The 15,097-nt window shown below is 32.0% G+C and overlaps 1 protein-coding gene across 2 annotated transcripts in view; it reads right to left on the bottom strand.

The window, feature by feature from the left end:
* AsnRS (asparagine--tRNA ligase) overlaps positions 1-15,097 on the bottom strand; it is a 66,286-nt gene that overhangs the window by 32,779 nt on the left and 18,410 nt on the right. For both annotated transcript variants that reach the window (XM_035370459.2, XM_035370460.2), the window contains 3 exons: positions 6,354-6,432; positions 6,050-6,120; positions 5,879-5,965 (listed from right to left, as the gene is read on the bottom strand). In XM_035370459.2, coding sequence (XP_035226350.1) covers positions 5,879-5,965; positions 6,050-6,120; positions 6,354-6,432 — 237 coding nt within the window. The remainder of the gene's footprint in view (positions 1-5,878; positions 5,966-6,049; positions 6,121-6,353; positions 6,433-15,097) is intronic.

The following is a 15,097-nucleotide window of genomic DNA, read 5'->3' as shown; positions in this document are numbered from 1 at the left end:
TAAAACATTATTTGTGTTCGTGCTTAGGGTGAAGAAATGTTTGTGTGCTGTGTTCATTCATAAGTATATGTATTTCGCCAGGATTTTGATTTTGCCCTTCCCTGTTTTTATCAAATAACATAAAATTAGCATTTCATGGGGAAAAAAACAACATTTTTTGTTTATCTTTAATTTAAACAACAAAGGGATTAGAATTTTTGTTACTTTGCAAAAAGTACTTAGTAAAAAGATGGATTTCGAATTTGAAATGTTTTTGCTATTTGGTTAGTAAATTAATTAATATAATGTAGTATACTACTTAGTTAACTATGTTTTTATTGGGAACCATTTAAGGACACATTATAACGGTGGAAATTACTTTTGTTCTTTTTTAAGTTCCTCTATATATTATAAAATTAACCAATTGATAAAAATTTGCATTATACAATAAAATAAGTACTATAACACAACAACAACGATAAGTAGCCTTCTTATATAACAGCCCCAATTAAAATTACTAACTAAAAACAACGAACGTGGAGACATTTCTATTATGTAGTAAAGTAAGCTTTAAAATATTTTGGAAGAACTGGTCAGAAATTATGTGAAAGAAAGTGAATCCAATTTTCATTAAAAAAAATTTTCTTATAATGTGTCAGCTTATTTTAAGCCATTTTATCTAGTAATAACAACTTGATATTGTTTCAGATTAAAAATAATGAATGCAATATCATCCATACTTCGAAATGGGCTTATTTAGTTATGCTGTTATAACTACTAATAACTGTTCATGAAACATTTCCACAGAAACATAATTTTGATCTGCTATGCAAGTTTATTTATGTGTTTATTTTTTAAACAAATATTGAATTGTCGAATGTAAAAAAAAAAAAAAAAAAAGAAAAGAAAAGCATTAATAAAATCTTTAAATGCCCGTCTTTGAATTTGAGTTCAAATACAGCATATTTAAAACAAGAGACTATTACAAGACTTTGCTAGGATCCTGCTAGCCGCCCAAGACGCTTTGTTAGAAGGAAACAACTGATTGAAAGCATGTGTTCAAATTATCACATCTGTCATTTATCTGTCGAAGAAAAGGTAGGACTTTTGTATGAGTATGTTTCAAAGCTTGTTTTTCAGTTCCGTAAGTACGCCAATCCCCAGGGGTGTAATTACTCTTTTACGACAAATCTGAACTACTGCAGTTCTTTCGAAACGTGAAGAGAATATACTTACGATGACATTACTGAATGATCTCAAAGCCATCTGCTATTCTGAACTATTTTGTATTTTCTTTAAAAATACAGAAGGTTATAAGTACAGTTTTTTGCACATCTACAGTTATTGTTTTCTAATTACTGTCATGTCACATAATTGCAAAAGCATTTAATATTTATTTAGTCTTTCGCATAATATGTCAAAACAAATTTCTCTTAAGTCATCTGTTTATGGCTGAAGTTGCTATGTGTATTTCTTTAATTTATGCTATGGAAGTTAAAAATACAGCGATCAATAAAAAATATAAAAATTCTGCACTTGTGAAAATAAAATTATGGTAAAATGCTTGAACACCATCTCCAAAACAAGAGACTAAATTTTAAAAAAATCATGTTTGAGCTAAAATATTAATGTCTTGCAAAATCTTTCTAACATACGTGACAATTTTCGATAGAGGAACAAGCTTTTTTTTACTGCTTAGACCTAGACTACTTTTTTTTTTTTTTTTTTTTTTTTTTTTACTTCTTACTAAACAATCATAGATCCTTTCCCAGATTTTACTAATCAGGTCTTGCTGCCTAAGATGTAATACTTTGATAAAGAAATTCTAAAAAGTTTAGCTTTTTTTTATTTCAGTAATTCTGAATACTTATAAAAATTCGGACTACTACAAATTTTAGTAAAACTCATCCTATGATTCAAAAAGGTGCTTCAGACCACTGACGAAGTTTTTAAATTAAAAAGAAACTGTATTTGATATGGTAATGAAGTTAAAATATCATTGCACCTGCTTAGACAATATTGAATCTAAGAATGCTACTATTTTAGAGAATTATATGCATTTCAAATAAAAAATAGCACAAATAATTATTATATATTCAAATTATACATGACTACTGCGTCATTCACAAACAACATACATTCAAAAAACAATAAAAATTTTTTAAAAAAAAATCTTACAGGTTTCAGATTTTAAATTACGTCCAAAAGGACATTTCTTTAACGTTTTGTGTGGTACCTTTATTTATTAAATATCATGTTCTTTGCACTTACACCATAAAATTCAGTTCAATAGCAATGTCGATAATTAATTTTAAAATGAGCATATATTTAGAATTTCAGGTACACAATTCTGCGCGCTAGAGATAAAAAGGTTTCCACCCCCGTAGAGTGTTGCTATTGCTTGCTTTGAAATCGTTGAGTTTGTTACTCAAAAATTCGTTAAAGTTTCACAAAATATGAAATAGATATCAAATTTGATCTTCCACATGCCCATATTCGTAGGAGGATTACGTCATTCAATGGATGGCCTTTTTTCAAACCTTTTTTTTATCACAATGCCAGAAATATACGCAGATTTTCATTATTTACTTTTACTTCAAATGTAATGCGGGACTCTAACATTTGGTTGCAACAGTTTGAAAAGTGATTCGCCGTTTATAGTGATTCAACGCAAAATCACAAGAACGAAAACAGTATTAGTATTTAAAACAATAGTCTCTCAAGGACTATTGTTTTAAATACTAATACGCCCCTTTGGACTAATAAATAAAAATCTGAAAGGTTTCAGATTTTAAACTACGTCCAAAGGAGCGTTTTTAACGTTTTGTGTGTTACCTCATTAAATATCATGTTCTACGTACTCAAACCACAAAGTTCAGTTTAACAGCAATATCTCAAGATTATTTTAAAATGAGCGTATCTTAGAGTCTCTCGCGCTGGAGATAAAAATAGGATTTTTTTCGTACGGTGTTGACATTATTCGCTTTGAAATCGTTTAGTTTTTTAATCATAAATTCGTTGAAGTGTTATAAAATATGAAATCGATAATAAAACAAATTTCAAATTCAAATTAGGGCTTCCATTTTTGAAATTTTGATAGCTCTAGGTACCGTTGTTTTATTACAATGCGAGAAACATACGTACATTCATGCAGATTCTTCATTATTTAATTTCTTTAAGTATAATACAGAGCTATAAAATTTAGTGGCAACAATTTGAAAAGTGATCCGCCGTTTATAGTTTTCAATGAAAAATGCCAAAGCGAAATTAAAAGTCCTTCAGGGCAAATTGCCTCTTTGGACTAAAAATAAAGGAAGCAAACATAAAAAAGTAAATTTTCGTGCTTCTTTTCTTAATAGTATTTCGTTTTATTTATTTACTGAGGTTTTTTTAACTGAAATTTGTTACTTTTAGAAAAGTGGCGGGTTAGATTTCGGACATTCAGTTGTTAGGCTGTAGGTTGGTTATTTTAATAATTTATATAGCAAAATACAGAAATTTTAACACACCTTTGCCTTTCTGCTTGTAGTTATTTTGCGTTGAACAATGTAATTACAATTATGTAAGAAAATCAAACTCATTGAATTTTTTTCTAATAAAAATCGCATTGAAATCAATGTACATATAAAGATTTGGAATATTTGAAATGAATTTGAGCAGAACTTCATCAAACCAGTATAAGCGACAAATATTGTTCCAAAATGAATAAATAATTCGCCATTATTATTTTTACTATCAAATTAGATTATGCTTCATAAACCCGTTCAAAATACGCTTATTATAAATTACTGTTGATGGCTAATTTTTATTTGAATTATTGCTTAATTATATTATTCTTTACATGTAATTATATAACTCATATTAAATGCAGTATTAAATTAAATGCAGTAATTAAATGCGCTATTCGTTTGCTCGAATAATTAAAACTTATAACTTGTCGGTTTTAATTATGTATCTATATATCCATAAGTAAATTTGTTTAAATATTTCCTAATGCTATTTTTTAATTGAATTCATGAGCATTTCGCATATTTCTGAACAATCAATTTAAAAACTAAAGGATATTTTATGAAAATGTTATCTGTTTAAAGAGAGTATTGAAAAAACATGCTTACATGCTACTTTTTTATTTCGCGAAGAATGTGCACGTTTGTTTGTTGTTTATAAACCACTACATGTTCAAGCGTTTTCTTGGCGATTAAACATAGCGGTCTAAAACGAAAAAGAGCAACCCTCTTTGCCTCCTACTGAGAACTGTCATTTAGAGATCTCCAGGGTTCCAGAAATAAGGGGGGCAAGAGACATCTGCACGGCCGCTTTAAGGCGGTCATAACGCTTTCGAGGACTTCACCACTGACCGCCTAGAACCGTCAGTAACGCTTTCAAACACTTTTCCAGTGACCGCCTAGAAGCGTCCGTAACGCTTTCGAGGTAGGCCGTCTTGACCGCCTAAACCCGGTCATAACGCTCAGAGGGTTAAATGCATTTTGATTTAAATAAATCAGATTAAAACGTAAAAATATATATACAGTCAAAAGTCGTTAATTCAAACATCCATAATCCGGAATGATCTATAATCCGGACCTCAAAGCTAAAAACTTTCTGCGCATGCACCACGTTGACACATGCGCATAGGCGTTTACGTGTGCGCGTAAGACCTTCACTACTGCGCATATGCGTGTGAGCAGGCGCAGAATACGTTTTCGCGTGCACGTTTTATGGATAACGAACGGACAGTATAAGCTAAAATTATCTAATTATCTATTTCAGTTAATGTTGATTGTGTTGTTCCTTAATCTTCGAATTGGATCCGGCTTATTATTTTTTGCAGACTGTAAGAGCAATTTTATAAAAGTAAACTTGAACTTTCGATTATGTCAAACAGAATTTCCGATTCTGGAGCTCCCAAAGGATCTACAAAACGAAAGTATGTTTTGATGTCCATCAAACAAAAAGTGGAATTGCTGCAAAAAATGGATAAAGACATGAAGAATGTGACAGAAAGGTTAGTGAAAATGAAAAAATTTCGATTGACAAGTTAGTCGGTATTCTCTGCACAGCAATTACGAAACTTGAACAGCGGAACTTTGCAACTGAACAAGAAATTATGTCTGTTTATAGAATTAAAGAGAAAGTATTATAACATAAAACGAAGCAACTTAAACAACTTACATTGAAAGAAATGTTTAATAAAGTAAACAAATAAATATTAAGCTTTTTTTTTGTAAATTTTGATACCCTTTAGATCATAATTGTTCTTTATTTCATAAATTACGGTTTCATATTTTTAATTTTAGAATTTCTGCATGCCATCTTACGAGATTTAAACTGATGATATATAATCCAGAAAAATCGATAATCCGGAATCGCCGAAGTCCCGACAAGTCTGGATTAACGACTTTTGACTGTATATATATTCTTAAGAACTGTCTATTGCTTTTAAATATCCTAGTTTGTTAATTAATAATAGACAGCTTAAATCTGAAAGATAAAATTGAATTTTGCCAAACAGCAACAGATTTGAATGAAAAGTGAAAAATGCATTGAGAGTGAACAACATTTAAAATAAAACAACACAATATAATATTTTAAGATTAATAGGTCTACCCTTTTCTGGGCTTTAAAAAAAACTACAAGACGCTCAGGTGATACCTTCTTAAAATTTCATTCACTTTTCACAGACATATCTTTTTGCACAGCATCATGTGAAGTTAAAAAAAAGGGGGGGGGGGAATTGGGAAAACATTCCTTAAAGTTTCATTTGGCATATGTAAGACTTTAATAGAAATTGGCATGCATTAATTGTTTTATAAATATTGGCATACATTGTTTTAGAATTTATTTTATTAAACAATTAACTATCTACATTAATGCAAAAAGTGGCATACACTTTACATACACTTTTTCCTTCAGGAACTGAGTTGATTATTCCATAGACACAGATTGAAGATTCAGTGGATAAAACAAGAGCTTCATACGTTTGACACTGAAATAAAAGTTTATGCATCAAATACTATTTTTAAATATATTTAAAAAATATTATTATTAAAAAAGTAAATTTAATACTTACAAGTAAATCGTTTAATACACACTGTAAGTAACCAGTTCCATCTCGCAAAGTAATGAACATCAATGATTTACCTAAATTTACAAGAAATGCAATTATGGAATAAAATGCTACTGCATATATGCAATATTTAAACTTCAGAGAATTATGAACAAATACTAATACATTTTAACTTAAAGATTTGTAAAGAATATTTTGCTATATCTTAAAAACAAATTTAATGCTGAAATATATAAATTATCAGCATAGTGATCCTATTATGAAAAGATGGGATGGCTTACTGTTAATTTGTTTTAAAAAATCTTACCTTGTCGCCTTAGTCGATGAACCCATCCATATATTTTTACTCTTTTGTTGCGATGTGAAACGCAGTCACGGATTTTAACCTGTCAGAAAAATTATATATTTTTATTTTCTTATAATTATTTCAACTGATAAATGTAAAACTTAAACTACTGCAATCACTTTACTTGTGATGAATAATTATTTAAAATAATATGATATCACAAGTGAATATGTACCTCTCCTATAAATAATAAGCTGATGCTCAGATGATACATAAGATACAAAATGGCCAACAGTCAAGGGAAAGATAGCTAATTATGGGCTAGTTCTTCTAACCCTCAGGAGTGAGCCACATGCCAAAATTAAAAGAGTTAAGTCTTCCTGGCACTGTTGCACAAGAATAGCAGTCTACAGCTTTAGCACAGAATAACACTCGATTTATAAATCCAATTGCCTGTTTCTACAGTGCCCCTCAAATGCTTCACCATATTTATATAGGAAGACAGAGATGAAAAAATCACAGCATTAAAAGTCAGTGTGACCAGTTTTTTGATCCACTAACTGGTAAATGAAGACTGGTTATACATTGCAAACACTCATGAAAGAGACTTCATAATCTGGAAAAATGAATTTCTGCATTACTGCCATTGCATTTTTGTTAGTGACAAGAAAGACGGTGTTTGTCCACATGAACATATTTGATGTAAACAGATTCAAAAGTTTTATGACGAAAGAAAGAGATGTAAACTATAATTTAAACATTTCTTTTCCTTAATATAACTTGGCTAAAATTTCATTATTTATATTAATTTTCAAATTAATATTTTTGAGTTATAAATATATTCATGGAAAATAGGAAATCCCACTCATCTCTAAAGAACTAATGAATGTGATGTCTAGCTATAATAAAAGGAGCACTACAATGCTCCCTATTGGTAAAATTAAAAACTTAGTAATCTCTCAAAAACTGAGAGCTATGTAGAAAAAATGAATTGTGGAATTGTAGAACATCAACAATTTAACACAGAAGGACATATTACATGTACGAGTGCAGTAAATAATTGTTTGAATTGTAAAATGTCTGACACCAATGCACAGTGTTGTCTTGCAATATTTGAATAGAAACACAAACATCAGTACAAAAGTATAATTTAATAAATAAGCAATACACATTGTGTCAAAACAGATTGATTACTTTAATTAATAAAATTAAACATGAACTAAACATAAACTAAATGAACTCACACTGCTTACAAGTTAGTGTTGAATAGGTAAATGTGTTGAATTACTGCAAGCGTAACTGATGTAATGACATATATACAGTACACTAGTAATTAAGACACAATAACACGCCAAATAAATACTAATTCAGAAGTCAAACAACAAAAATCAGCGTTAATTTTTCAAAATTTTCACAGGACTAGTTTCAATGGTTTTACCGAACCACCATCCTCAGATGCAAAACCGCAAATGAACAAGATAGGAAATAATGATTAGATAAGATAAGATTCTTATAAGATGATAAGATGGTGGTTCAGTAAAACCATCGAAACTAGTCCTGTGAAAATTTTGAAAATTAACACTGATTTTTGTTGTTTGACTTCTGAATTAGTACACTAATAGTTAATGTCATACATGCTTGATCTTTTATGCTGATCCCCTAAAGAAACCCAGTGTAACGAGATCTGGTAATTGCAGGGCTCATTAATGTCAACACTGATATTAATGATCAGTTTTCCAAATGTATCCATAAAAACGTGTTTGCACAAACACTGACTGGTATGCTCAAGCACCATCTTGTTAAAAACATAAGAAACAAAAGATGCATAAAAGAAATGTCACCTAAAATTTCCCGATTTCCTGTCCTTCACTTATGCATTTTGATTTGCCAAAATGACAGTGGCTTATAATGCTTTCCTGAGTTGAGCTATAATACTTACTTATAATGCTTTCCAAAATCAACAAATTCTTTAAGCAATAGTATCTTCTCTTGAATGAGGATCTGTTGAAAATTAAATGGCATACTTCCATGTAACTTGCACTGCATTTCGTTGGCAGTCAACACATAAAAGCACCATCTCATATTTCTTATAAATGAAAGTTTCCCTTTCTACATAACCTTTTCATCTGATGACAGTATAATTTTCTTATTTTTATTTTCGAATTAAAGTCTCGTATCAGAAACTTTACTTCACATTTATATATGATCATTTTTTTTTAAAGTTGAGACAGTTACATTTGCATATTCTTCCAAAAAGAATTGTTTTACTTTCAGAGAAAATTCTTGCATATGTGCAATCTAAATAAACAAACTAGCCAGTTTTACTTGTGATAATCAATCAACTGTTTTATTAGTTGTTGGTCAGGAAAAAAAAATTGAATGTAAAATATATCAAAATAATTATACGAATTGATAAAATACTCTACATATCATTAGTGGTTAAGTGAAAATGAAAGAGTAGGACCTAAAACTGAAAAGAAAAAAAAAAAAAAAAAAAAAAAAAAAGAGGCAGGGGGCAATAAAGAGCTCATAAGACTAGAAAACTTTGTTATTAAAACATCATATGCAGAAAAAGATTCTTCAGTAGTTATTGTCTCTGGCAGTTCAGGTTGAACAACCTAAATGAAAAACTATATCATTGGCCTGAAGTTATTTCTACTAGGGAGGTTGACCATGAATGTACTGAAGAAACTAGTATATGCATGTCAAAAGATACATGTAATATGTAGGCACTGATGATATGACAAAATTTCTAATTATTTGTGAGCAAATTAAGAAAAGAATCCTATAAGCTTATATCCAAAAGATACTAAACGATGAAATAGCCATTTCATTGCATCATACATCTATGCATTATGCTAAATTATTGAATGTTGCATACTGCAAAACCTTGTTGATTGTTTTCTAACTCTGATAATAATTGGTGTTCAAGATACAGATTGGGAAAATTTAATAGTAAGAATTAAAACACACATTCATTTTTTTTTTCCCCCCAAACCACATACAGAAGCAAGAGCTGTATACAAAGCATAGAAAAATAAAATGACTACTGATTAAGACCTCGAAGACCATATTTGATATGAGACAAATTTTAAGAAAATGTTTTAGAATGATTGTTTAACATTACACTTATGCTGAGAAAAAAATAAGTCAGCTTTTTGTGGGAATAGTGACGATATAAATGCTAGTTACAATGGAAATTTTTTACTGCAGTTTAAATTATTAAGTAAATATGACAATGCTATGAAACAAGTTCTTGATATGGCAGTAGAAAGTGTGAGATATTTGAGCCCTACCATACAAAACGAATAATTCCAATATACTGGTCATAATATAGAAAACATTCTGGTGAACCAGGTAAATGGATCTCCCTTTTATTCTTTATTATTAGACACTCCCCAAGCTATATGAAAGACCAATCAAATGAATGTCATTTTAAGACATTTTCCTTTGCAAGAGATGCTAATTCAGAAACAATAAATTTTATAATTTAGGAAACATTTCTCAAATATTATGCTGTGCAAGATCATTCTTCCTAAGCACCAAAAGATCCGGACGCCCACTATCTGGAATGATCTAAAATCCGGATCTCAAAACAATCACCAACCAATTTTATTTACGAATCTTTTTTTTGGGGGGGGGGGTGCTTTACGCATGCACATTTGATTTTTCCACCTCATAATAAAACATGCGGAGAGTTCTGATTTTTAATCTTACTTCGGCACTAAATAAAATACTTCATTAGTGAAGAAATAATTATTTTAGCATAAATGTGTGCAATCAATAATTTGACTCCGTAGCTGCGAATCTGCTAGGCACACATCTCAAACCGAAACATTCTACATAAAAACATTGATTTTACACCAACTAATATTTTATATCCTTGATGCCAACCTGGCGAATCATTATTTATTATATTTTACTTTCAACACTGCATCTTTATCAACACATGACAACTTGAGTGATGACTCATGCAGCGATGCCTGAAAAATTTTCTTATATTAGAGTGTGTGGTAACAAAGCATGTGGTAACAAACCAACAAAGAGTGTGGTAACATTTTCTGTTGACATACGCTCAGCACCAATTACAGATTTAAGTTAAATGTGCTTAGAAATGTTGACAAAGAAAGATTTTTAAAAAAATTTCTTTCCGGATGCTAAAAATAGATTTTGTTAATGATACTAAAAGATTACATTTAGTGCTATTTGAATAAAGAATAAATTATTTGTTATTCACATAAAGCCAGAACTGGCACCAGAGCTTGCATGGCTGCACTGGGCGGGATAATTTAGGGAAGAGGAATTAAGTTTTTCTTTGGAAATCATCAATCATCAATCAATTAACGGACAGCAAAATCTGTAGTATGGATTTAGATCCAGAAAATACTGCCACCAATAGTGAAGAAAGTGACAGAGAAGTTATTGAAGAAGAAAAAATTTCATTTGACAAGTTAGTCAGAATTCTTAACACAGCAATTACAGGACTAGAACAATGGAACTCAGAAATTGAACAAGAAATTATATCTGTCTATAGAATTAAAGAGAAAGTATTAGCACCAAAAAAAATAATAACTTAAAGAATTAAAAGAAATGTTTAATAAAGTAAGCATATAAATATTAAGCTCTTTTTTTTTTTTTTTTTTTTTTTTTTTTTTTTTTTTTTTTGTAAATTTTGATACCCTTTAGATCATAAATGTTTCATGATTTCATATTTTTAATTTTATAATTTTTACATGTCATCTTACTCAATTTAAACTGATGATCTAATAGACGGTAAAAAAGACTAAACTTCACACATTGGTCAGGTAAGATTACATCACAAAGTGCAGTAAAATTACATTATGGTGACATTCTGAAAATATTAACTAAAATCCAACTTAAAAGGAATAAAACTGAAAAACAGGAAAAAATGCAGATAAAAAAGAAAATAGCAAATCTTGAATTTATTGTTATTTCTACAATAAAATTTTGAATTTATTGTCATTTATGCATAAACTATTAAATTAAATAAATTATGTTTAGAAAGTATTACAGAAAACTAACGTACGTGTCTAGATGAAGCTACCTAGTTTCAATAGTGCCTGCATAAATACACAGAAACTATGAAACAAATTTAACTCATTTTAAAAGAATCAGAACAGATGGCCAAAAAATTGGATATTACTTTAGAGTTTCTAACCAGGAGAGAAAAAAAGATAAAATACCTTTTTCACCATAAATTCACCACACACCATAAATTTTAATTCCATGAAGAATATTTTAAAGTGGATGCATTTTAGACAGTACTTTAGCAAAAAAAAAATTACTGATTTAATAGCAATACAAATGTGAGAGATTGATCTATCTTTTTGGAACGCTCATGGTAAGGAAACTGAATTAATAGAAAAGTATGACAATTAAGCAGAAATTTAATCTGCAATACCAATGCCAAAATTTATTTATTAATTATTATTAATATTTATATTATACCAGAATTACAATTTATAAATGCACTACAGTTGCATAAAGATGATCTCAATGAAAATATGACCATTCAAGAAAATTTCATTCACTGGAAAGTGACTTCTGTGAAATATATATACAGTTTTCTTTCTTTCTTTCTTTTTTTTTTTTTTAATGATTTCTGTAACTGTTAGAAAGATCATTTTCAAATCCAGCAATCAAAAATTCATTAAAGATTACAGAAGAAATATGACTGGACAAAAATAAACTATCTTTTGCTTCTTGCCATCGAGCATGAAAAGACAAGGAAAATGGACCTGAAAAATATAACAGACATCTCTGCCGCACCAAAACCCTGCAAATAACCACTTTGATTATGTATTTCATCAATCCATCTAGTACTACAAATGTAACTTGATTGGCACTTTTTTTTTTTTTTTTAGTTGTGTTTATTAAGATTTTTATAGTTGTTGTTTATGATTGAAAAAGTCTTGAATTTGATGTACGTGTGAGTAACACGTGCATACGAAAATATCCCTAACATTAACTAGGAAAGCCGAAATCTTAGTTAAGATAGACATGTTACAATTAATAATCAAATTTAATAAGGAAAAGTAACAGTTGCCGGATACATTATAACAGCTTAAGAAATTCAGAGCACAGTACAGATGCGAGTACACAAGATCACATATTTCGGCGAAGCAGAGACGCACACATTTGTTGAAGTAGTTCCACTTGACTGCCGGGGAAAAATCTTCTCTCTCCATCAGCCTGTAGGTTTGCCAAATGGGTTTACTGTTTCGCCAATTGGCGCTTTTCTGTACAGTTTTTAAGTCCGTATCGCCTGTTTGGCGCTGCCGCTGCATACTCCCTCCGCAGTGTCAACGAAATGTGACACACCGATGCGGGGGTCGGATTAATCGTCCAGAACGGGTGATACAATTGTCCGAAGTTTTTTTCACACTCTTGGAAGCAACTTGAGAAGAGTCCATGGTTACAAAAGCGGGTTTCAGTCTATCTATGGAGATTGTTTGCTTAGTCCCTTTTATTTCGAGATCAAACGTTTTATCTCGTCTTTCTAGCACCTTAAATGGTCCATCATAAGGAGTTTGAAGTGGTTTTCTAACTCCGTCGTGTCGAACAAACACACGCCTTCACAACACATATGTGGACTTGTGAAGGCGTGGATGAATGAAACATGTTCGCTGGCCGTGGCTAGAAGTCGTGGTCGGGCGGACACTGGCAAAGTGAGATTTTAAATCCTCCACAAACTGTTTGGGGGACGCATCCGGAGGTGTCGGATTGAAAAATTCTCCTGGGAGATGGATAGTCTTTCCATACACCAGTTCAGAAGTGGTTGCTCCTGTGTCCTCTTTGAGAGCGGCGCGGAAACCCATCAGAAGCGTTAGAAGGGCAGCCACCCAGTCACTGGTATCGTGCGCTTTTAAGGCAGCTTTCAAAGGACGGTGGAATTCCTCGATCAGTCCATTCGCCTGTGGTTGGTACGGAGACGTCCTGATCCTCTTGATTCCCAATAATTGGGAAAGGGCTCAAAATAAGCCGCTTTCAAACTGTCGCCCTTGGTCGGTAGTAATAACAGTCGGACAACCAAATCGAGTAATCCAGTGGTCATAGAAAGCCTGTGCTACTGTGCGTGCTGTTATGTCTGGTATGGGTACTGCTTCGGGCCATCTAGTAAATCTATCTATCATAGTTAGACAGTAATAATTATTTTGAGAAGGAGGTAGGGGACCAACAAGGTCAAGGTGGACGTGATCAAACCTCTGTGATTGGTCTGGAAACTTCATTAACGGGGTTCTAGTATGCCTGCTTACTTTTGCTTTCTGGCACGGAATGCACTGCCATGCCCATTTCGCGCAATCTTTGCGGATGGAAGACCAAACAAACCATGAACATACTAACTTTGTTGATGCGCAAATGCCGGGGTGAGACAAATTGTGCAAGGTGGCAAAAACTTTCTCACGGAATGCCGGAGGAATGTAAGGACGGGCGTTACCTGTTGACACATCGCAATATATTGGTAAGCTACAATTCGGTAAGGTAACTTTTTTGAGATGTAGAACTTTTGACTCTTTAAGCAATGTTTGTAATTCTGGGTCGATTTCTTGCATTTTAGCGATTTCCTCATAGTCGATAGGGTTAGGCATGCTTATTGCTTCTATACGCGAAAGTACGTCGGCAGCGATATTCTCTGAACCTTTTATATGGCGAATTTCAGTGGTGAATTGTGAGATAAAGTCTAACTGCCTAGCCTGACGAGGTGAACACTTATCCAAACGCTGTCGGAATGCATACGTGAGCGGTTTGTGATCGGTGATTAAAGAAAAGTTCCGTGCTTCCAACATATGCTTAAAATGCCTAATAGCAGCATAAGCTGCCAATAGCTCTCGATCATACGCACTATAGTTCCTTTCCGCCTGCGAAAGCTTTCGTGAGAAAAATGCGAGAGGCTGTAAATTTCTATCAACTATTTGTGATAGCGTTCCACCGATCGCGAAGTCTGACGCATCAACCTGTAAAACCAACTGGGCATCTTTCTTCGGGTGTGCCAAAAGAACAGCATTAGCGATGAGCTGTTTGCACTTTTGAAATTCACTCCGCGCTTCCTCAGACAAATTCAGGATTGTCTTATCATTTTTCTTAGCCCCTTTTAAATACGAAGTTAAATATATTTGATTCTGGGCTACGTTGGGTAAAAATCGACGGTAAAAATTTAAAAATCCTAAAAATCTCTGCAAATCTTTTACCGTTTTAGGAAGTGGGTAGTTAAGTATCGGTTCCACTTTGTTCGTCAGAGGCTTGGTACCATCTTTATTGATTACATGGCCTAAAAAAGATATTTCCGGAACGCCGAAAACACATTTCGAAGCGTTAATTGTCAATCCATATGAAGTTAATCTTTCAAAAACAGTACGTAGGTGAGATTTATGCTCATCTTCCGTATCACTAAATATCAAAATATCATCTAAGTAGACGTAGGCGAATTTTAGATCTCCAAGAATTTCGTTCATAAACCTTTGAAAGGTTTGAGCTGCTCCGCACAGTCCGAAATTTAAAAACGGAAATTCGAAAAGACCAAATGGGGTGCAAATTGCAGTTTTCGGTATATGATCTGGATGGACTGGTATATGATGATATGCCCGAACGATATCAATTTTTGAAAAAATTGTCTTTCCGCTAAGCGTATTATTAAAGTCTTGTAAATGCGGGATAGGGTATCTGTCGGGTTCGGTGCACGCGTTTAGTTTTCGGTAGTCTCCTACTGGCCGTATGTCGCCCGAACTTTTAGAAACTACATGAAG

Source organism: Stegodyphus dumicola, chromosome 2 (assembly GCF_044657685.1).
Source record: "Stegodyphus dumicola isolate Sdum_Otavi_A_Nest chromosome 2, ASM4465768v1".
NCBI lineage: Eukaryota > Metazoa > Arthropoda > Arachnida > Araneae > Eresidae > Stegodyphus > Stegodyphus dumicola.
The sequence above is the reverse complement of the archived record's forward strand: the minus strand, read 5'-3'. Positions and strand labels throughout refer to the sequence as shown.